General features: G+C 38.0%; 1 protein-coding gene across 1 annotated transcript in view; it reads right to left on the bottom strand.

The window, feature by feature from the left end:
• Positions 1-219: 219 nt before the first annotated feature.
• The window catches only part of LOC146592643 (protein NEL-like), a 41,571-nt gene continuing 16,622 nt past the window's right edge, over positions 220-25,168 (bottom strand). The window contains exons 3-9 of the mRNA XM_085310670.1: positions 20,405-20,555; positions 7,267-7,440; positions 7,069-7,165; positions 3,036-3,108; positions 2,787-2,869; positions 1,619-1,747; positions 220-351 (exon numbers count right to left, since the gene is read on the bottom strand). Coding sequence (XP_085166796.1) covers positions 220-351; positions 1,619-1,747; positions 2,787-2,869; positions 3,036-3,108; positions 7,069-7,165; positions 7,267-7,440; positions 20,405-20,555 — 839 coding nt within the window. The remainder of the gene's footprint in view (positions 352-1,618; positions 1,748-2,786; positions 2,870-3,035; positions 3,109-7,068; positions 7,166-7,266; positions 7,441-20,404; positions 20,556-25,168) is intronic.

Raw genomic sequence — 25,168 nt, 5'->3', positions numbered from 1 at the left:
TTTTGCTAAGACACTCATATGAAATTTGTTTTCAAAAAAGTAATAACTGAACTTGAGCAAAATAGCCTAAATGGAATGAAGGCATTTTGGTTATCAGTTTCCCAAAATATTCACAGAATTCCCTTGTTCCTCAAATTCAGATATGTAATTCTCTGATCAGTTCTGTCAGAGGTATTTTTACTAAAAGGTTCATTCTTTTTACAGATTTTAAAGCATTCATTAGAATGAAGCACTACAGTAAAACTTACATTGACATTCCTTGCAGCACTTGCCATCCACATATGCCAGGGCAGAATTAAGCGGACAATCAGAGAAGGGGCAAATCAAAGCTTCACACTGCACAGTACCATTCTAGAAAAATAAAAAGTGCTTAACTGATAGTCACATTTAGCAAGAGAAGAGATTTTCCTCAAAAATGTGAGCATATAAGCTATTTTTAAGTACAGTAAACTGACAATACCCAAAAAGCCATTTTAACATGGTTCTTTTAATAGTTACAATAGAAACTATACTTTTAAAATATCATTCATAATGTTTTAGACATGTATGATGTGTTTGAGATGATAGCAATTGAATTGTTTAGTGTTTTTGTTTGACAGGCAAGTTTATTTGGAAGTAAAAAGATATTTTCTGCCAGTCACCAGCAAATTAACAAATTAGTGTGAAATATAAAAGCCTCATAAAGCAATACTCTACTTCCTAATTTTTACCTAAGAGAATATATTTTAAAAGATAATAATATCATAACTGCAAGAAAAGTCTGATACAAAATAATACATTTTAAATGCTTTGAATGCATTTGTTAGGTAGCAATCAGCCAGGTCTGATACTATGGACCAAGCCGTCTTCTGCTTAACAACTTTACAACTGCTAAAGAACAAAGCTAATATTCTGCTAGAAACATACCAAAATCAAATCATGCTTAAGGAGGACAGCTTAGCAAAACATAGCAACAAATTCATCTAAGGTGCAGTACCAGCAACAGCAGCCATTCCACCAGTTACTGATGTCTTTTGGATTAGGAACTTAATCAGTCCAAATGGAATTAATGAGTTTTAAAGGAATGGACATTAACCAAGATACCATGGTATGGTATTTGAAAAGATACTTGCAACTGTTTCTGAAGTTCTGATACCTTAGAAAGTCCTCCATCCACTTCACATACTTTTTTGTGATACAATAGAACATGCATATGACCCTGACATCTCATATTTATTGAGATGTAACCAAAGGAAACTAAACAGAATCAGACACACAAGGGATCCATTAAATCATTTTCTAAGAAMAATACTGTGTTTGCAGTGATAAAAGAACCAGGAATTAATTATCCAGAGAAACTGTTTGCAATTCAGTGCATGGGAATAACATGACAGAAAAATATATTGCATAGCATCTGCCTATGCAGGCATAAAATCTAGGATAGCTACACATGCTGATACTGCTGAAATAATAGAAAAATATATCAGTTAATAGTATTCTAGATTTAGAATAGGTTTTCTAGAACTTTGTTGTTATTATCTAGAGTACACATTGGAAGTCTTCTCAACACTTGGCCACAGTAAAACTAATTAAAGAAAACTCTAGGGTTCCTGAGTTTCCACTCAAGCTGTAGCCATACCATGCAAGTGCAGTTTTTACAGCCATCTGTCCACGATTCAAATTCTCTGTAAGTCGTGCCTTTCATTGTGCAGGTCCTTTCACAGTAGCACTGATCCAACTTATTCATCCTCTGCTCAGCTTGGGACAGCTGTATACATGGTTCACAAAAAGTAGGGTTTAGATTTGTAAGTGGTTTCCATATCATTGAAAACATAATTGTTTCACCCCATCAACCATGTAGACAGGAAAATGCATGTATGATATACAGTCAAAGATAATGAAATGGTTATTGTCAAATATGAAGAGATTAAATGATTGATCATTCGGAGAAAAAAAAATCTAGTAGTAAAAAATAATGCATTCCATCTTTCACTAACAACATCAGGAACATCATAGGACAGAGTAGGATAAGATGGACATGGACCCTAATTTGTCATCTCTGTATGTGTGAACTGACCAGGAATCCTGCGCTACATAAACTACTTATGGGTAGTATGTTACACAAAAGACCTGAATCTGAGTAGAGTCAAAATTGGATGTAAAGTTAAAATTAACATGCCAGTAATTGTTCCTCCAATTGAACCAAGACTTCTTTTTTTTAAAAAAAAAAAAAAAAAAGTGTAGTTGCCAGTTAATCACATTCCTAAAGACAGCTATGGAACAGACACTTTAAGTGCTTTAAATTAGTACATGCTTACTGGCAGTCATGAGCGTTTTCAGCATGATCCTTCACAAGAAAAAAAATGATTCTCAGTTGCCTATCTTGCACATATTTTATCTGAAAGGTTTAGCTCAGGTTTAGAAAAATCTTGGACCAATAAACCTTGCTGCAATAAGCACTATAAGCATAGTAACCTGCTTCAGTACAGTTTTATTGCATTGTTAGCCTGATAGATAGAGCTTGAATATTTATGGGCCATTTCCTTGTTCAGGGTTTTGGATTATGTTTACTATTAAAACATTTGACTAGAACATATGATTAAAAAATTAAGAGAATGAAATATAAGGAAGTTCTCTGAATTAGATACTAGGCATAGTTAAATACATATACAAACATACTTACATGCAATTATATTTTGCACACACCAATATGCACATCCACACAAACACACAAATAATCCAAAAAGACAGCAATTAAGCCCTAGAGTCCTCAGTTCTCCTGTGCTATGCCTCCTAGTAACCATTACCTTAGCTGATGTTTTGGCTAAAATGTCTTGCAGCTCCATAATTTTCTGCACGAGGCCATGGAAGTCATTACAAGTTGGACACGCTAGAATTACAAATACACATTCGTCAAGATGTATTTACAGTAAGTTCAATCACATTGACAATGACAATCAATACACTGAATCTCAAGGTTTTAAGCAAGCTTGCAGAACAGAAACTAGGCAAGAAGCACATTTTTCATTTTACRGTGCAAGAATTAATAGACTTACTGCGATTAAGATCTGGGCATTGAGAAATAAATCCTTGAGGCATGACAAGTAATTGCACATCTTGCATTATTCCCTATAAACAGAGAAGAAAAAGAGATGTATTCTTTTTACCTGTCAAAATTATGTTTTCCTTTCACCACATAAAACATTAAAGCCTACACAGAAAAGCTTCCTGATAAAAACAGTATTTATGAATACACAGCTTCTTATCTGGACCTAGTGCAACAACAGAAGAATAAAGAAAGTGAAATGGATAAATGTACATGTATGTATGTACATATGTACAGACAGAGGATCATTTTTAAAGACATAAGATTAAATGTCAAGATACAATAATGTGGCAAAAGTTGGGTTGTTTTGAATTCATTGTTATTTTTAGTTAGCCACTGTAGAAAAGTTTGAAAACGACCTTTAAAAATAATTTTAAACAGCAATAGTGTTTCCAGTGACATTGAAACACTAATACGCAAATTTTTCACTAAACTACAACTGTCAAATAGAAGTTAAGATTAAAGAAATTTGACTCAAGAAAAACATTCATGCAAACCCTTTATGATTTTGATGCGAATCTCTTTGTAAAGCAGACAGAATGCTAGGAAACTACCTATCTGTTACACAGCTGCAGACTTGCATGCTGGCAAGAATTTAAGAGAACAGGAAGTTTAGCATGAAATTTAAATATGCCATCTGGAAATTCCCTGTTTCACCCAGAACAGATAACATGCTTACAGGTAGAATGTACATGCATCCTTAGTCATTAAGATACCATTAGCAGCCACTTTGCTCCTCTCCAAAAGGAAAGGAGAAATAGTGAGTCATGCTATCATATATGCTCCAGATGTCCCTTTCCTCTATGACTCCTTCCCATTATCTCATACTCAGAAGAGAAGGCAAAATAATTACAACATGTTTCAGTATGCTTATAAAGGGAACATTTCAAGATGCAAGGAACAATATAAACTAAATGCAAAAGGCTGTATTTCATCCAACCACACAGTATTCCTATTAAAAAGCCTAAGAGCCAGAACTTTGACCTCAAGTGCATGACTCAGGGTGCCTTAACAGCCTAAGTGACCCATGGAGAAGAATAGGTGTCACTGAAGGGCTACTGAGAGGATAAGTGACATGCCTACCCTTTCCATTAACAAAGCAATGTTTTAGGGTAACTGGACACTTCTCCATACCATGCAAGGAGCTGCAGTTACTAGCTAATAGTAAAACAGGTAGGGTTAAGAGAAGATTTCACATCAAGACCTCCCAGAGCAAGTGTATTGGAATTCAGGAGCAAAGATCTCTTTGAAGAACACACTCATTAGCTCTGGGTGTTCACCTCACTCTCCTGCTCTCCTCAGTGTCAAAGTTCAAAGTCTCATCAACTCAAGTTATGCCACTTTCCTGAAAAGAAGGAATTAAAAAGCTTAAAACGCATCTTTTTTCTGATAACACAGGCAACTATACAAGTCACTTAGCTATTAACAACAAAGCTTCTCTACCTATGTAAAGACCTTTATTTATCACACATCACCTGTGATGAAAGCTGGATGCTGCCACTTACCAGGAATTCAGATTCCTCCTCATCCTCCCCAGGGTAATAGAGCTGTGACATTTAGCACATCTGGGCTTCCAAATCAGGGATTTCTGATAATATATGAAAGGCTATGTACAGGCTCCTAAACTAAAGCACCACCGGTTGTCAGGTACATACAAGCACTACTAGTACCAGAAAGCAGAATTGCCTTCTCAGATTTAAGCACTTAATGACACAGATATATTTATATCCCAGTGTGAATATGCCCAAAATATCGGTACRTTGTTTTAGTGGAGCAAGATTAGGTCCAAAATGAAATACAGCCAAATAAATTTTTTCCAGAGTGACTAACGATTGAGTACCTTGATATAAAGACAATCCATTTGAGACATACTCAAAGTAACCCAATTTTCGGAAGGAACTGAAAACCTAGACCTCTGAAAACCAGATCAGTAGATGTCCTACACCGGCCATGAAAATACAGTCACTTCAAAACAGTAAGACAGATTAAAAGTATTCTTCTACACTGATGCATTTTCTGTACAATGGTGTCAMATTTTCAGATGTGGTCAGGCCATTTGTATTATATTATACTGGAGAAATCAATTAGAACATTGTATTTTGGATATATTGATGTCATTTTAACAACTACCAATTCCCTATTGTATTTCTGTTAAATTGACTTATATTTGCAATTGAGGCACAGCTTATTGTATTTTATTTAGTAGTTTATTTTATTTTTCCAAAGAAATAAAGAAACAAACAAATACCATCTACAAGGGGAGTATTTATTTTTCTAAACTAAAGGAGCTCCTTCACAGTGTCTATGATTTGAGAAAATTTAATCAAGTCAAAAATTATGAAGACAAATAAAAGGAATATTAAAAAAGTTATTAACATAGAATAACGTATCTGAAATCAGTTTAACCAAATGCACTAGTATTTGCTTTTGATTTTATTTTCACATTTAACTGTTCATTTAAACCACAAATTATACTTTTGCAACTCATTTACCAGGCATCCTCTCAGTCTTTTGCAGGAAAAGGAAACAAAGTTAAAAAAATAAAAACAAATTCATGCTTCAGTTTTCAAATCGGAGTGCCTCACTAGACTTCCATACTTTATATCTATCAAATGTGTAAATTATCATTCAAGTATCAAGTACAATATTTCAACACCTAAAAACGTATTTTAACACAGAAGCACAGAATCTGCAGTGAGTCATAGTGTTTCATCCCAGAAAAGAGTTAGCAAGCCATATTTAACAATATGATTAGGCCTGTGACAGACATCAATTACATTCTGTAGCTCAAGTAAAAAAAAATGCCAATAGGGAGGTAAATGGGACTGCAGTGCCGCAAGGCATCCACAGGGATGCCATCATTTGTCAAAGCAGCTCCAGAGAGAATCGAAGCCAAACCACAGACAGCAGCTGTGACCAATGAATGCTACCTAATGGACTCACAGGAGTCAGAATTTACACTCCAGTCCAAACAGAATTCACTTCAACCTTGCTATACACAAGGTTCTTGCTATATATACACATTAAAGCTGAAACAGTAAGCATAAAGCATGTTCAGACCTCTCCTCTTGAGGAAGAGGCACTCTTCATTGATGTTAGTTATCTCACTAATTTTTAACCCAGGAAGATGCACAGTGATTTGGGGGCAGGTTTAGCTCAATTGGTTGGAGCATGGTGCTGCTAATGCCAAGGTCACGGGTTCAATCCCCGTATGGGCTACACTGAGGGTTGGACTAGATGATCTCCAGAGGTCCCTTCCAACCTTACCATTCTATGAGTCTATGATTGATATATTAAAAAAAWAAAAAAAACTCTGCAGAGATAAGGAAACAGAGTCCCCTAGACTGTACTGCATATCCATACCCTGATGAAATAGCATTGGGGGAAATGCATCCAGCTGTAAAACAGACAGTAACCTGACCACTTCTTTCCTATGTTTCACTTGGCCATTGACTTTCTCCAGGTTTAAACTGCTGTTGGCAATGGCATTTGGCAAAACTGAGCCTTATATATCAAGCTGTACAGCTTTATCTACTCAGGAAATTCCAGTTTGATGGAAACATAACTGAATCCATGTCTGACAAGGAGTTCATTGCATCTAATATGCTACACAACACACCATGGCATTAAGAACTGCATTATGATTGCCAGCAACTTGTTTTCAACCTGATCTAACAAATTGACAATCCTGTTGGCAATTTCTTCCTGATCAATGTACCTGTATTTCTGCTGAGTCCTTCATATACATACATGCCTCTTATCCATATCTGGTCTGCAAGGTATACCTTTTTTGTTCCATCCAAACTCCTGCTAGAGARGTAATATGGCAAGCATCATCTCTTATTCAGTACACACATCTTTGTCCGTAAGACTAACCTCAACTCAGCTGAGCCTAAACCAGTCTTAGTTTACAGATCACATATTCTTCCCTAAGGTGAAGTCATTTTTATCCAAATTCACTCTTCCTTTCAGCAAATGCATACCTTAAAATAGCCATGTGCATTATTCCTCTGCCCCAGCCAAAAGGTTGTACCTATAGGTAAGTCCATGAAGGGCTTTTCCACAACTCTTTCATAAATCCTGTTGATAAGCAAGGAAATAAAAGTCAAGTTATCATGTCATTTACTCAGAGCTATAACATTCCAAATGTGACTTACTATGAATCAACATTGTTTACTTACTTATTGCAGTCCACATGTAAAATCAAGTGAGAGGCACTGATTGCTAAGGAAAGTCTGTGCCACTTATCATCTGCCAAAATATATGGGAATACTTCCGTGTGGGAGCGATGACTGCCTGAACGATAATGCAACCTGATTTCATTTCGATGACCGCTACTTTCCAGTTCCAGGTACCTACACCAAAATGAAACATCTCATGAACCATTCTAATCAACACAGTAGCATTTTACATCACAACTTATCACTATCATACAGGAGAAGAGAAAAAAAAATGAGGAAGGAATAACGAAGACAAAAGTTGACACTCTGTAGGTTTGTATTATATCCTCCTTCTGAGTAAAACACAGCAGCAATATCCAACTACCATTTAAGCACACAAGATCAAGCTAATTATCTTTTTTCCTTTAACAGTATTTTTCATAACATGGTCTCACTGGAAATACAGTTAGTCTATTATAAAAACTGCATTATATCCTGAAAGTACAGTATAGATACTCCAAAGGCATGAATACACACAACAGACAACACTAAGTGCTGTGATAGGGACATCATTAGTCATTACCTAGGGTGCAAGGAAGAACAGAGGCTGGACATTTGTTTGCTTTTTTATATATTGTATAATACCTATTTTCATAATGAAATTTCTCCAGATTTCTCCAAAGAACTCAAAATCAAGAAGTCCTATACTCTTCAGAACAATTTACACATGTATATATGCACATATGTATTTAAATGGCTAAGTGTATGGTATTTGTGGTATATATATATATATGGTTTTAAAAAGTGCATTGCAGGGATACCAAGATGGGTACACCATATACATCAGATTTGCAGACAACGTGCTTTGGTAGCTTTGAGCTTTGGTAGCAAAAGTACTTCTAAATATTCTTCTAAATATTAGAATTTCTCATTTTAAAGTGCCCCTTCCCCAAAATTTTTAAAGCAAGAACAAACACGCAGAAGTGGAAATTCTCTAATCAGGTGCATTCTACAACATTCTACGACTCTAAAAGAGTAAGGAAAACACAGTATGTTGTGAAATGCAAAGATTGGGTGAATGGACAATTCATTTTTTGCATTTTTGCTACTACATCTGCAGTCAAGCATGGTGGTGGTTTGTTATCTTGTRTGCATATGTGTTTTAGGATGATGCATTTTATTAAAGAACAGACAGGAAAAATTTTGTAGTTTAAGAGTGAAGATGAGGACATCACACCAAAACAGTCTTGTATAAGACAGCTGAAAATGAAGAGCTATCTTGTATAAGATAGTTTTGATGTAGTCTCCTCATCTTTCATTAATCAGTCATTACCCCTAGAAGGTTGGGCTCACTGCATCTCTCCTTCCTTCTGGGTCTTTTACAGTGAAGTGTGCCTAGCAAGGGCACAAAAAATACCACTCTTCTGCAAAACAGTCAAAGGGCATCTTCCCCTTCCTCCCTAGYATTAACAAAGCAGTTAGCTAAATCCAGCAATAAATTTTATAATCTGAGATAATTTACCAACTCATGCCCCCAAAATCATTTCTGCATGGCAAGGAGTGTAAACTAACTGAAGGTCTGGCTGGAAAAAAAAAAAGGCCATAGTGGCAGGACATCAGTCAACTTAATAACCTTCTTCATAATGCAAGCTTCAAGGATAAAAATAAGGTCACACTCAGCCTAAAAAAGGAGGGGAACATTACAAAACTGGACTGCTCCAGAAACTCTTTTCCACTCGGTTGCAGGCATAATCCAGAAAAAAAAGGGCATGGATATGCTGAAATATTATTTCCTGGTACAACACACAGCTAGCTCCTATTCGCCTCAAAGTCAATGGTCAAACTGACCCTAAAACACAGCCATACAAGCAGGCGTGCAGGAATCAAATGTACAGTCAATACACAAGGTATAAAACAAAAACTCATTTTTGCCTCTCATACAGATAGGATAACAAGATCTCAGATTGAAACAAGAATTGTCAAATAAACATAAAATATGGCTGCAAGTTCTCAGAAATTAAGAACTGTTGAGACATGATGCTGGCACTTAACCATGCTGCAATAACCAAGGGAAGCTTCCTATATGAAGCAAAAAATTCAGGACATCTGGTGAGCTGTTTCAGTGATGACTAACTCACTTTGAGATCTACAGTGAATCTGTTCCGTTTTACTGCTTAGTAAGTTGTAAACAAATGCATCTACCTTCTAAAGGCTTGGTGATCGTTGGCCAGAACATGCCTTCTGCCTAAATTCAGAGAGGATTACGTATTAGCAGCCACCTCAACAGCACCACTTTTTGCATGACTTAACGAAACCAAATGTTAAAAAGTCCTCAGGCAAAACAGAATCATAATTTATGGTTTACTAATAATCTGTAGAAGGAGCAGGAAAACACAATCAGAAAAGTGACAATATTCAGCTTGAACTAACACTGTGTCAGGGTAACACTGGGAAGTGAAGGTTAATCATTTCTGCTTCATCATTTTCAAGATACTGTGCTACATATTCAGTGTCTGTATATTTAACTGCCCGGACTTAAAACAGATCTGGCTCAGTTCTCTTCACTTCAGAAGACTGAGCATGGTCTCAGGGCTGGTGCGCAGCCGCAGTGGGAAATGCATAGCCTAGCCCCAGCAAAGCTTCTCCTGCTTCGCTGAGACGACACGTGATGCCTCCTATCAGCCCACAGCCACCTCAGAGCACCCCAGACACATTCAGAGAAGTAAAGGAAGCATTAACGCCCACAACTGGCCATAGAGAGCTCACTTATAGTGACCARAATGTTTTAAAAATCTCCCTATATGCTTAGGATAATGTTTTGAGAGAGAGAAAAAAAAAAGTGAGCTTGTTTCCTAAGGACTTGCTCCCGAAGGAAATRATCACTGCGTTATGCTTCAGTCTTTTTTTAAGACTCATTGCTGAAAAGCTCCTGAGGAGCCCCATCAGCAGAATTTCATATCTACCCCCTCCCAGCCCAGGGTGCTTGTCTTGGGGACRACATCAGCCAGAGGATTCCCATACTAACGCCCTTACTGCTTTGTCCAGCAGCTCCAAGACATGTTGCTATGCTGAAAAGACACAGAACTCTAAGTAAAAACAAACCTCAATGATAAACACTGTGCAAAAGGAGAACCTGCTTCTACCTTCCCTGACAGCACATAGGCTCACTGTTTAATCAATACCAGTCTGCCCGATTTTAACCCCGAAAACCGCATATCCTTTGGTCAAAGGAATTCCGCTTTGTAGGGAGATGATACGTGCTTCGGGTTGCTATGTTTGACACACAATGAAGAAAATGCCAACCCRAACAAAGGGCTGTAACATCTCTGCAGATCACTCCGTGCAGGCACAGTTGTTTCAAAGGCAACTGCCAAGGCCAAAGAAAGATCAGCCAGTCTGCTTGGAAACCAGCCAGACAGCAACCGCTTCCACCCCAAGGCTGAGCCTGTTCTCAGAGGAAGGAGCTTGTCTCAGCTGCCTCGAAGCAAGCCGAGACAGACAGTAGCAATGTTTTTGCTGCTGCCCCACACGCTGCTGTGCGCGTACCCCAAGCGTACAGCCGAGGAGCGCTGGTGTGCTACCACATGTCCCATTTAGGGGCACAGGGGCTGTCCTCTCCACACTGCATGAGCCTCTGCACTACACGACCCACGCTCCAAGCTGGGACACGCAGARGCGGGCTGTGGAGTTAAAGTCAGGATGCACAGCAAAGGGCTAGTTTGGGGAGGTGAAGCAATAGCAGGTTCTGGCGTATGGAGCAGGACTCTCAGGGAAGGGGGAAGTACGGCCCACTCACCACCATCAGCCATTTTGGTAACTCTAGGTCTTCAGTGCCTCACTCACTCATTTGGCATCTCTGCTCAGAGAGAAAAGGCATGCTATAACTGCCCACTATTACTCCAGATAGCTAATAAAATAAAAATAAAATCCTACTTCACCTCAATATGTAGGCAAATATTTTTAGAAGCTGAAGACAAGCTACCATATCTGCTGTTTAAGATTTTTTCTTTTTTAATTTTTACTACTCACTTTTATAGGTACAGGGTTAAAAGTATTCCACACCTGTTTGATCTATACTAAGAAAAAAGAAAAGCCAAAGAAAGTCAMGGAATATCTAAAGAACAACAAAAAACTCATATCTCCATTATTTATAAAAACCTTTATCTGAAGATCTCTAATATAGAGGTTCTTGTTTTTTACTTGGGTATAATGATACGAAATAACAAAAGAGATCCTACTCAGTAGACTCAATTCATTGTAAACTATGGCTACAACAGGAGTAAATAAATCCCATTCTAYTGAGTGCAGCTGAAGCTGTTGAAGCGATCCGCACTGCACTGCCATCATGTTCAGCAATGCATTATTTGTTATTTTCCATGGTGTGATAGCTGGGCATTCAGGAGACTAAGCCTTTTTCCCATTCGGGAGCTAGAACTTTTAATGTTCTTTAATATTAAACATGAGCTTTTACTCAATGTTGCATCTCCTGAAACAATATGGCATCAAATTATCCTCATATATATTCTAAATGCCAAGCGGTACCTGCATTATAGCTGTAAAAATATAGTCCTCAAGTCATTACACTGTTTGGCCTCACCAGCTTTGACCTCTTCCCTGACTACCCTACAGTTCTACCTAGTCAAGTGATGAATGACACTTTTGCTRGAGTGATAAAGTACTGGTCTTTACTTTTCTGGATAATTTTGTAGCACTTAATGCAAATGCATAGTGAGCAGGAAAGCCATCAACTCTATTTTTGTACATTTCTTTTCTGAATACATTTTCAAGAACTGGATAGGAATTTTCTGACATGAAATATTTCTATTCAAAAAAAAGCCAACTCATCAAAACCAAGTCTTCTGACTGAAACAAGTGTTCAAGCAGCAAGATGTAACCAGAATGAATATTTGCTAAACTCAGAAAGACTCCATAGATTTGAACCTGTATTTCCCATTTCCAAAAAGCATGCACCTGCAAGTAGACCATAAAGCCAGTTGACGTGATGAGGTCAACTGAGGCTCTTTCAACGCATAGAATCCATTAATCATATATTAACCAAAAAAGAACAAATCAGGTACAACAGGGACCTAAACTCAGCAAGTTGGTCTCACTTCCTATACCTACACTAATAAAGCCAGCAAGGGCCCTTTCTCTGGGCCTGAAGACAATCACAGAATGGTTGAGGTTGGAAGGGACCTCTGGAGATCATCTATTCCAACTCCCCTGCTCAAGCAGGGTCACATAGAGCATGTTAGACAGGATCACATCCAGGCAGGATATGAATATCTCCAGTGAAAGAGACTCCACAACCTCTCTGGGCAACCTGTGCCAGGGCTCTGTCACTCTCACAGGGAAGAAGTTCTTCCTTATATTCAGGCAGAACTTCCTGTGTTTCAATTTGTGCCCGTTGCCTCTTGTCCTGTCACTGGGCACCACTGAAAAGAGTCTGGTCCCATCCTCTTGACACCCTCCTTTGAGATATTTGTATACACTGATAAGATCCCCTCTGTCTTCTCTTCTCCAGGCTAAACAGGCCCAGCTCTTGCCACCTTTCCTCACAGSRSAGGTGCTCCAGTCCTCCAATCACTTTCATAGCCCTACGCTGGACTCTCTCCAGTAGCTCCATGTCTCTCTTGTACTGGGGAACCCAGAACTGGACACAGTACTCCAGCTGTGGCCTCCCCAGGGCTGAGTAGAGGGGCAGGATCACCTCCCTTGACCTGCTGGCAACAGTCTTCCTAATGCACCCCAGGATACCATTCACCTTCTTTGCCACAAGGTCACATTGCTAGCTYACAGTTAACTTGTTCACTAGAACTGGGTCTGCACCCAGTGTGAGCTGCATTCCAGCTGATCAACCCCCAGCCTGTACTGATGCATGAAGTTATTCCTCCCTCGGTGCAGGGCCTGCATTTGCCTTTGTTGAACTTCATGAGGTTCCTCTCTGCCCAACTCCCTACGTCTCTGAATGGCAGCATAGCATTAATACAAGTATTAACAGTGGTGCCCCACCACAGCTTCCATTCTTTTTAGGGAAGAAGAGGGAGAGATCACTCACATGGATGTATTTTTCCATTCTATCTGTTGGGAACAGTTCTTGACCCATGCTATTTCACAAACCATGCCCTAGCATAATCCAGGAAGGTGCAAACTGCAGGAGACAAAACCATGCCAATGAGGATGGTAGCTATTATACAAAGCAAACAACAGCAGACCAGTCCTCAAAGCCTGTGCCTTGTTTTTACTAGCACAGCCACAGCCCAGCACTACTAGTGAAGCCTTTTTCTGCATTAAAGAAAACCACTCCTCAGGACACTTGTTTCAGATGCAAAAGTCCCTCTTTCAAATCAAGCAGAGAAAAGATTAATGGTGCAAGGAAAATGTCTCTAAGTACTCTTGCCAGTGTGTTATTGATCATTCTGGCATTCTCTTCTGCTATTTATTCCACCTCACCCCCCACAAAAAAGGCAAAACATTTCAGCTTGCTCYAACATGACCATTGCTCATCACACTGGACAGTTACAGAGGACTGACAGCTGGAGAGTGGGAAGGTGCATTCCTGATGTGAATGTGAGACTGAGCCTCATGCTGGGACATGCATCTGGGAACATCAGCATGTTCATGTAAGAGACACCATTTGTACACATTCACCTGCAGAAACCCTCCTGGCTACCACACAGCACTGCACCTTCTTTCTGGCCAGAAAGAAGCCTCAGCACAAGGCATGAACTAGGGGAGTTGCAATGCCATGATTCAGAGGAATCTGGGAAACRATCACACTCCAGGTTGCTCAAATCTTCAGCCTTCTCCTTCTCAAAGTCTGTATCTGATTCAAGCTAATAAAGCAATGCAAGAGAAAAAAATACACAAATAAGATCTTGTTTCTATCAGATCTTCCAGTCCCTCATCTGATTTCAGTGAGGCTGTGGTGACCTGGAAGTCTTTCCTAGCTTTGAAGGCAAGAACTTGCTTTCTTCATTTGAGGGATCTTTCGGCCCATCTCCTAAATTCTCAACTCAGCTATACCACTGAATCTGGGAGGCAAAATCCTGCCTATCCCACCTGCAGAGCCTCACAGCTTCTGCTAAGCTTAGASGTATGATCCAAGAGCCCCTGGCTGTCACAGAAGCAAGAAATCACAGACCCCCTAATCTCACAGCTGACAAGCCAGGGCTCCTAGCCAGCCTTCCCCCAGCACTTGCAGGAGCTCGGCTGGAAGCAGGAGCTGAAGTCCTGCTGAGCTCCCCACAGCAGTCCAAGGGGAGGCAGAATCCTGAAAAGTGCTGCTCTGGTATTGCAACAATTCAATCTGGTGTTATGGCACATTGTCCACACTGTCCCCAGTTTGAGCTGCAAATATGAAATCAAATCACATTCCAAAACCAGGAAATATTGTTTGAAACAGAATCCTCATCTTTCAGCAACTGCTCTCATGCCTCTCATCTATCTTACTACCCCATTTATCGGTATTTTTTTCTTTCTATCATACAATCTCATTCATGTCAGGCTTGCCTCTCTGAAGCTTCTTTTTCTACCACAGTCAAGGAGTGAAGAGAATTTCCTACATCAAAAAGTAAACAGAAATGGAATAAACTTTTCTGCCCTCTGTCACTCCATTTTTTTGACAGAGTTTCTCYGTGGAGAACAAAATGACTGCAAACTCAGTGAACAACTTTCTGATATGTATTAGCAGAAGCAAAAAACAATTTCAGCCTACCTCCTCCTCTTTCCTGTCCTGTTTTGTTACATATAACAACATATTTTYCAAACAAACATATAACATTTGTTTGTTATTTGTTAATAGAAACCCTTTCAGAAAACAGTAGAAGAATAATGAGAGATGTCAAAACTCACATTTCAACTATCTATTTCATCTGTACTTTCCAGTGTCATAGGCAGGGACAAATCTTTCATGCCTTATTGAAGTAAATYTGTCACTAGCCTTAAAGACTAAATTCAAACTACAGGGTCTGGTCTCATAGGAGCATTTTGGAACAAATTCTCAAGCAAATCACACTGGATTAGTTGGTACTGTAACAATTTACGTCAGCAGACAGGCTGACCTAACTTGATTTAGTACAAGTTACAGTAAGGTATTTCTAACAGAGGTACATTCACTACTTCAAACAATTTACATCTTATTGTCAACTTTTTTATTGGCAGGAAGCATAAACTAAATGAAGCAAAGAAAACAGGTTACAGTGACAAGGCATCAATTTAATAACCTCCTTTATAAACAACACTAAGAAATAAGTCATTCCCAATGTTATGAAGAGGTTAAACTGAATATAATACAAAACTTGGACTGCCTCAAACATTTCCATTCAACTACATATTCAAGGACAGAAGATAATCTCCCAAACAAAAACAAGGAATCTTTCTCTTTTGGGGTAAAGGAAAGAGCCCAACCAAACTGTCAGTGGCTACATAAAGAATCTTTTGTCTTACAATCTTCTTCAGTGCTCAAAAAAGCATAAATGAATGAAAAGAACAAAGAAAATACTCTTTTTTTTCCTAGACATCTGCAATGACACATGAAAACTTTAGATAAAAGAAACATGGTTGGCCCTAGGAGAGTTCTAAAATGTTACAGCAAGTCAATTCAAAAGCAACTGATTATGTTTTAAATAAATTTTAGGTTTATAGTTATTATTACTATAGTAAGAAACAGTAAAATTTACTACAAAAAAAAAAAGAGAGCATTACAACCCTCCACAGTCTCAAAGAGCACTAACACATTCACATATAGTGGTTTAGAAAGAAATAGGCTACTACTTCTTTTGACACAGGAAACAGCCACATACAGCTTAACATTTGGAGGTGAATCCCATGCTATTCTCACCTAATCTAAATCTAAATCCTGCAAGCTATTAGAGCATGGAGCACCCCTCAGACACAACCTACATAACTCTACAGTTAAAGTTTTTCATCAGTATAATGTGTCCACAGCAAGCTTGTCAGATAGAAGAGACTTACTACTGCAATCCAGAAACAGGCACTCATCTATCAACAGCAGGGAACATACACTTCCAGGACTACTTTAATATGATAGTCAAATACAACGGAATTTATGCATCAGGAGGTTACCTCTAGCAATTTATCTCCCTGCATCCATAAGAAATAGTCTCAGATAATTTCCTCCTAGACATTGAAAGAGGTCTCAAACCTAGACATTGAAAGAGGTCTCAAACCTAGACATTGAAAGAGGTCTCAAACCTAGACATTGAAAGAGGTCTCAAACCACTATATAGTGCTGTACATTTGACAACAGATAATCACAAGGTGCTGTGAAAACAAATGCTACGAAAGGCAGTAATTGAATAAATTAGCAGATGTACACAATTAGGTCTAAGGAATGCCTCTCCRTAATATCAGATTGATTTTACTACTTTGTTCCAGGATAAAAACACGCACACACACACACACACACATTAGTTAAAGGGTGAAATCATCGAATTGTAGTTTAAGGTCCCTAGAACGCAGCACCTCAAAGAGATATGAATATAACATTAGTGGCATAAAGCCATCTAACATGAAGGGAAGGAAAAGCTTTACTACATCACTCCACTGTTATCACTTAAATGCAAATATATGATGGAATAGTGAGGCCTAACATATTAAAACTTTGCCAGAGATTAAAGTTCTCTTCACTGATTCTTTCATCAAGAAGCAGCCAAGACAAATTCAGAAGAGAAGTGAAGAAGCTTACACCAATTCTTAGAGCAAGCACCCAGCAATTCATGTGTAACAGTATCTGCACTCAGACTGAAGGCATCACTTTAACATCATTCAAAATATTTACTCTGTTATTGTAAAGTACAGAGGATTTTAGATAGCACACTATATGTAATCAAGAAGCTCCTCTTAAGTCAAATAAACATTCATAACTTCCTTGTCTAAAATATATGCCATACACAAACATGCCCAGAAACAAGTATTTAGCTGCATGAAACCCATTTGAATGGTTACTGTTGTGCAGTATTTTACTGAAAGTATCTCTTCCAAGATGTATCCGAGAATACAACCACCTGAAAATTCTAGGTGCCCTGGTTAGTAGGGCAAAAACAGATAGTCTCTGTAGTAGAATATAGGCAAAGTAGACAAGAATCATTACAGGTACAGTTTCAGATCCTTCCAYTTTAAAATCAATTTTAAAAGATTTGAAAATATTAAAGAAAAGCATAATGATCTTAAAAGGAGAAGGAAGACAGCATCAATACTCAATTAGTAAAATAAAAATAAGAGCATTTAGTGCATAAGATGACTATATCCCYAGTAAACCCTTTAGAAAGCTACTTTTCATGGGGAAAGCAACAGTCCAGCCTCTAACATTTAAGCCTCAGGTTTACATGGACAACTTCTGCTTCTGATGCCCCACGGACAGCATTCACCGTGTGAAGAGAGAAAAAACCTCCTAAGAGCGATCCTGTTAAGTTCTTAAGACTCAAAACCTTAAGTAGTGTATGACTATCATCTCAGTGAAAGTATTAGTTATTGATCATCTTTGAAAGGAAGTCAGCAAAGAGGAACAAAAAAAAAAAGCCCAGAGGACCAGACACAGTTTGCTTTTCAATCTCAAGTATATCATTTTTACTAAAATTATAAAATTGAGACAACTAGTTTAATAGATGCCCTCAACTGCCATATATTAGTGTATTTTCACTGAAGTCCCTAGGGCTATGCAATGAGAAGATGAGTTTTTATTTTGATTCATTTTCCAAAATGCATATTTTCCAAGACACTAAATCAGTGAAGTCACTTCCAATCACTGAATCAATCAGTTTTTCCATTTTTCAGAAAAATATTTTGATTTTCTTTTACCCTAGATATTAGAACCTTTAGGTGTCATGAAACCACTCTAAAATAAAATACAGGAAAAGCTACTTGTGTGATGATTGATTATATCCTTTTTCCTTATATCCACCATCCTATTTTCTCATGGCAGGAAAGTAAGAGCTAGTATTGAATCCTGTAAATCAAGAACACAGCTAGATTCTATCCTGCAACACAACAGCTCAATACTAGTGCAGCTTTTCTACTTTAAAGGAGTTGTATAAGGCTAAACCTGGTGCAATAGAGTGGAGAATCAGGTGTTGTGTTGCTGTTTCTCCTTCCAACTGCAAGGACTTGTGACATAGACAGTTCCCTACAAGTTGTTTAAAAACTAAGGAGTCTTTGCACACAAGTTCCTGGACAGAAAGGGGCAAGCTCAAAGAGAGACAGAAATGGATGATGAAAAGAGTTTGAAATCTGACCCTGAAGCAGCAGTTACTTAATGTAACCCTTACAATTGTTTCCTTTTAATTTCTAAATACAATTACCTTTATTGGCATTCAAAAAGGAAAATGGAAACCATAAAAGAACCAAGAGGTATAGATGCTAGCCTAGTTACAGTATCATCTGCACTGAACTAAGTCATCCCTCAATTTGGCACAATAAATTAGACAAACACCAATATGGCACACAGACGGTATTCTGTAGATTCTTGTGTTGTAGAGCTGTTTATTAAAAGCTTAAAGGGCACACCTAATTTTATATTGTCAAATTCTCTTTTCTTGTCATACTCTTGTTGAGATTGATTTTACAGCTACTAAATATAACAAAAATATCTACCAACTGTAGTGGGATCAGATTAGGCCTCTCATTTTTAAGACCAGTTTAGGTTTCTTTTCCATCAGATTATATAATATTCTCCAAGAGGAAGCAACAAAGTATTCAAAAATAGATTTTTCTTTAGTTGCTTTATCCAAACTTGCCCTGATAAGTGAATTTTTATTAGCATAAATAATCTCGTAGGTCCTTTTCTTCCTTTCTTGTTTGATCATCCAAAGGCTTTCAAGAAGCCCGGAAAATAAACATATAACATACACCTTAGGAAAATGTTTGAGGTTCTCTCTACTACAGCTAGATAGAGCCAATCTAACATATTCTTGATCTCTTAAGACCAACAACAGGTCTATTTCTCCAGTCTTACTGCAAGGTTATCTGGGATATTTCTGCATCTGAATTAGAAACTCAATCACAGCTGCCCAATTCTGTCCATTACACACTGCCCACTCTTGGAGATGAGCAGCAGGTAACAACTAACAGAGGAGCCACTTGGCTTTTCTGTGATATAAGATCAATAAACATCATCTAGGAGGCATTTTAAGTACTCCTCTACACTGTTTAAAGATGCTTCAATAAACTCGGCATAATGATCCTTGGGAACATTTTTTAAAGATTTTGCAGAAGATGGGGYCTCTGGGAAATAGTACAAAGCTACTATTGTACCACCTTCTAGCACAAAACTAAGGCCTGTTAATGAAAACTTGCACACTCAGAGCAACAGATATTTTGTTTTCCCTCAAGCATCTGTCTTTGCCTTCATTTTTCTTTTACTTTGCAGGGAGATCACCAAGAAAAAGTATTATGGGACTGTACAAAGGAAAACAATAGGAGCATGAACTGAAAGGAGAGATCATCTGTTGCTTGTGCTGGTAACTGCTTAGAAAATGCACATTTTTAAAATCCTTTTTATTCTGTTACTAAACCACAGGGTGGTTATCTTTAATAGCAGTTACTCAGATGGAAATATAAARAATAACTCATATCTCTAGCAGTTGCTATCCTATCATAAAGAAATAATCCTCAAATGCTCAGTATCATCTGCTCTAGTCTTTTAAAGCATGACAGAATTACCAATTAAGTATTCTACCATTCAGTATCAGCCCACAACCTGGTATAATAATAATTWAAAAAAAAAAGATACCTCTTCCTCCTCCCCTCATACTCAGTGCTAACAATTCACTGGTGAAGAAGCACACTTACAGGGCCAGGGCCACAGGCTTTGCAAATCAGTATAGCTGTACTGATGTGCTGCAGTTTTACACCAGCTCAGAATGCAGTCCTTACACTTATAACTGGAGAGAACTGGCTTTTCATGCCCCAAGTGGCAAGAGACATTTAAAGAGTGACAGCTGTTCCACTTTCACTTGGCAGATTTGGATTTGCGAATTTTTGAATCTGTATAATATGCATATATATATACACACACACACACACACTAAGTACTTGCAAGTGACTTGCTACCTGACAGTTCTTCCCCTACTTTATGTTCAGCTTTTGACTGTACAAACACACATGCTTTCATTTACCAGCATACAGGTAGCAGACTTACCTGTGATCTAAATGATGAATAGAAAGAATAACCCCTGAATTTAAATGGGCTTGCTTTAAGGTCACCAAGACTGTGAATTCATATTTATTTCTTAACTTCTGAAAAAAGATTTCAGCTGTTTCTGGAGATGCCTTTACACTTCTTGAAGTATCTAAAAAAAACACAGAAAAGACATTCAGAATACTATCTTATTTCACTTTGCACCCTCAACTGGGAAAGTCAACAAAACAAGCTACACCACAGTGGCACAATGCAGACAGGCAAAAAAGCAGGGACCAAAGTATTTTAAACATTATGTCTTAAATCAAATGTGAATCATTTCAATGAAAAAAAAATGTTTTAATACAACATCCATTTTATTTTTCCTTTCTTTTTTTGTTAAAGACAGGGTCATAGCTATTTTACTCTCTTCATGGATGGCCATATGTACCATTAGTATCTCATACAAAATACACACGGACTAGCAGTGCAGCTCCTCTGCACTTTATTGCAGAGTGACAGCACTGGATACAAGCCTAAACTGTGAAATGAGACCTCAGCAAATATCTTATGACATCTACCAAAATGCTATGTTTAATATATATGCACAATTAATTAAAAAAACAAAAAGCAGCAGCTCTTGAGGGACAATTTACTGAGCTTTAAGTAAGAGTCACAAATGAGCTTTAAAAATAACCATCTCTCAAAATATACTGTCAAAAATTAATCACTATATACACCAGTTGTACATGACATCCTGTGTAAGCAGCAGCAGCAATGTTATTGTACATTTGTCACAGAGTAATTGCATACACAAAAAAACAATTTTGCTTTTAAGAGCCCCCAACAATCAAGGCTGAAACAACACTTCTGCTGAATTTGCATAGAGGATAAGAATACAAAAGGCCCAACCTTCAGCCCTCTGGAGAGATAATTTACTAATAAGATGTCAAATGACAGAAGAACAATTCCCAGGTTTTCCACAATATATTATACTATTAAAAATTTAATATATTGTTTTTAATGCATAAAATCAATTCATTAAAGTGTGTAATCAATTCATAAGCTTCTTATTATAATTTGACCATCCAGCTCTGACTCTGGGACACTCATTCAGGGACAGGAACAAGCAGAGAGCTAACTGCAATAGAAGCATTGATTTTCTGTTGGAAGAACTGGAGCTGAGCTCACAGTAAGAGATATTCTGAAAACAYACGTCTATACTTTAAGCCATATCTATAATAACGCTACTCCATATTGACAGCTAACTAACAGTTTATTGTGGTTTATTGAACAGGAATATTTTGTAATACATGTTTAAGAAAGTCAGTAATTTCTACACCCCAGAAACCCTAGCTGAACTCCTACAATGTCACACCAGGCTGGATTGGATCCATTTTCCTTTGCAACGGAGAATCCAAAAATGAAGGAGGGGGGGAGAGGAAAAAAGAAAAAAAAAAAAAAAAAAAAAAAAGAATTTCTCAATTTCAAATACTCTTTCGTTAGCTGTAACGCTTTATCCGTTGCAATCAATTGTAAAAGAAAAAAAAAAAAAAAAGAGAGAGAGAGCAATAAAAAAAAGCATTTTAAAGCTGAAACTTCACATCTTTTCCACTGTGGATTGTGGAACTTCCTCACTGCAGCATAATGCAACTCAAATACAATTACATCAAAGCATTCATTTCTAGCCAAGGGACACTAACAGAATGGAATGACATTGGTTTGCATGCTGGAAGATAGTTTAACTGCATTAACAATTTCAGCAATATAAACAGTCCGTTCCCACCAGACAGAGTTGAGGAAGGACACACATGGAACACATTCTTTAATCATTATTATAAGTCTTTATGCACTCAAGTTCTTCACAGCAACTTCCCTATCATGATACAGAAGAATGCAGGAAAATGCAAATATAGAACTCACTTATAAGCATATAGAGACCAATTTTCAGATGCAAAGCACATCCTCCAACCGTGTCTGCAGGTTTTCTTCTCACTTTATGAAGCCCAACCAACACCTTTTTTACTGCAGGTTAATCATAATTAGAGCCCTTAACACAATCTGGTTGGAGGCCCAAAACCACATCACATGTTTACACTRAAACTAAAACAATCTCATTTTGATTGATCCCTGAAGATCTGACAAAGTAATAAAATTTTGTTTACGTGCTTGCATGCACAGTCAAAAGAGTCTCTGCCTTGATAAGCAGAGCTTCTCTGCCTGAAGGGCTTGCAATCTCAGAAGTTTCGGTCAAGATGAGCAGTGCAGCTCAAACTAGATGAAGATGACAGAACAAAACAAGAGCAAGCTGAGACCACTGAAATATGTGAAATCTTGCTTATACTGTAATAATTATTACTACAGTGTAATAACAGTCTTGTCTCTCCAACTTCCTATGTTCATTACGTATTTTCTTGACAGAAATACTTTGCTTTGATTTCAGTAGATGAGATCCGAGAAACAAAAGGTATAGAGTATACACTATGAACATCCTAAACTCTTTCACTCCACGTTAATGCTAGCCGACTCCCTTTCAAATGAAAGGCTGACAGAGTTGCTAGAAGGAAAGTGAAGGATGAAGAAGGGCAATAACAATTGTTAGTTGATTTACACGTTGTCTCTCACCCCCTGCCACTTACCCAAAGTTGATAGAGCACACACCTACACTGATGTGATAGTGGAGAAGCTGCACACATCCTTCATTTAATAGCTTCTGTGTTTGGCCCTATAAGTCTTACTCTAAGTTAGAGAGCGAGCATGCAGTCATCTATTGAGGGGAACAGGAAGAGGGTTGGAAGGGGAAAAAAGCCAACAAAAGAGAGAAGAGAAAGTTGCATCAAAATATCAAGAAATAGCAGAACTGCAGAAAATTCCCCAGCTGGTCTCGTTCTGCTTCCATTGACCGAATCTGATTGGTTTCCTTCAGGTTTCCCTCAAACATAGTTTGCTGAGGGCTGGTAACAGGTGGATTTCTAGAAGAGACCATTAAAAGGTCCTTGATCCACTAGATTCATTCTTTTTACACTAACAACAGTGTAAATCCCTCATTCCAATTACCACTGAACACTAACATAGCTGCCTGATAGATCACCAACTATGCTCAGTAAATACTGAGGCAAGCTTGGTCTTGACGTTTGACTTTTAGCAATCATTTCAAGACTGAAGGAAAATACCTTACAGGAACTGGACTACTTCCATAACAGCTTGTGGAAGGGAACATACACCAAATTGGTATATCTCAGATGATAAACTATTTCTAATGAGTTGTATGAAAATAAATTGTTACTGTGAACATTTTTAATTTAATACTCAACTGAAAGCCTAAATATTTTGATGTTAGAATACAAAAGTATGGAAAGATCTAGCAGTTTGAAGGAGAAATTCATCTCTAGCTATGATATCTATATAGTGGATTTACTTTCTAAGAATGCTACACGTTTGACTTCTATCCCACCCTTAAAAACCCACAAACTCATAGTGTTAACATTCAGTTTTCAATATACTCAAGAATAAAGTGAAAATGAAGGAAACAAAAATCTAACCTCAAGATACAATGCATGTGCACTTCTTGTTCAATTCAAAAGTTATGGCATGAAAATGCCCTTTAGAAGGAATTATAATACTTCYGGAATAAGACGCACAACTAGGTTTCAGACATGCAAGTTAGCAAAAGTACTGAAAACATCACAATAGACTGGGGGTAGGAGGTTGTGGAAAGGCAGAATTAATATGCAACATTCTCATACAATGAGAATAATGGTCAGCGAAATGGTCACTAACAATAGGTATTTACAGAGCATTTAGTATGAAGTTGAAATTAAACACGAGGCTGCAGTCCAGGCTTCTCGTCTCCTAGAAGTGGCAGTTTGTGATGCCCCATCTCTCCTCATCCCCCTCTCCAGGTTTTTGTTTCTGCCTTTCTTCTACAGTAACTCCCCCATAGCAAGYTCAGCAGAACTGATCATCTGAGCATTTCTTTGCTGCAGTCCAAGCCAGCTGCCTTAGCCTGCTGAAGATAATTAGAATTAATTCAGCTAAGTTTGCACACACTGAGGAGAGTTTACACGATGTAGTTCCAAAAGGGATGCTGACAAACAGTGGAAGGTGGTCAGTCTTAAGCCGCCACAGTCAATTATCAGACGATCAGTCAGCTGATCAGAAAGCCAAGCTGATTAAGATCTAACATTGCGAAGCAGCCTGAACACTCTATGAAAGAAAACTGGTGACCATAAGACTTAGAGGACCTTAGTCCTTCAGAGGGTGAGCTTAGTGGCTGCTCTGAACTGCATTTGCAACTGCAGACCCAAATAGTAGGGGACACTYGTACTCAGCACCTGGCATACCTTTCACCTCTCAAACAATCTGCACCCAGAGCTTCGCAGCAAACACTATAGCCATGAAAGAGTTTCCTGGAGATATTACACACYTAAGTGTAGACACAGCCATTTTAGTTAGGCTCATGAGATAGTAATTACTACATTATAGCCAGGATAAGTATCTTTCAACAGTTCCAGAGGTCCAAAAGCAGTTCCAGTTGGTGCCACAGAAAGAAGCAATCCTATCCTTTTTCCTCCGCCATCAGCCTGTCATTCCTTCTCTTCTTACCTATCCTAGCAAAAGGACTCAGGCAAACATAGAAGAAACTGCATCAGGGCACTGAGACAGCTATAACTAACTCCTTGYGTCTCCCCAAAAAAACGTTGCACCACCGCATGTTAAATTATATAATGAAAAGACAACATGCAAAAATGGTTAAGAGCAAGCCATTCATTACAGATATTTTCC

This window comes from Rhea americana, unplaced genomic scaffold (assembly GCF_003343005.1).
Source record: "Rhea americana isolate MKP2758 unplaced genomic scaffold, rheAme1 scaffold_322, whole genome shotgun sequence".
Classification (NCBI taxonomy): Eukaryota; Metazoa; Chordata; class Aves; order Rheiformes; family Rheidae; genus Rhea; species Rhea americana.
Note: the sequence above shows the minus strand (reverse complement) of the source record. Positions and strands in the feature narration are given on the sequence as shown.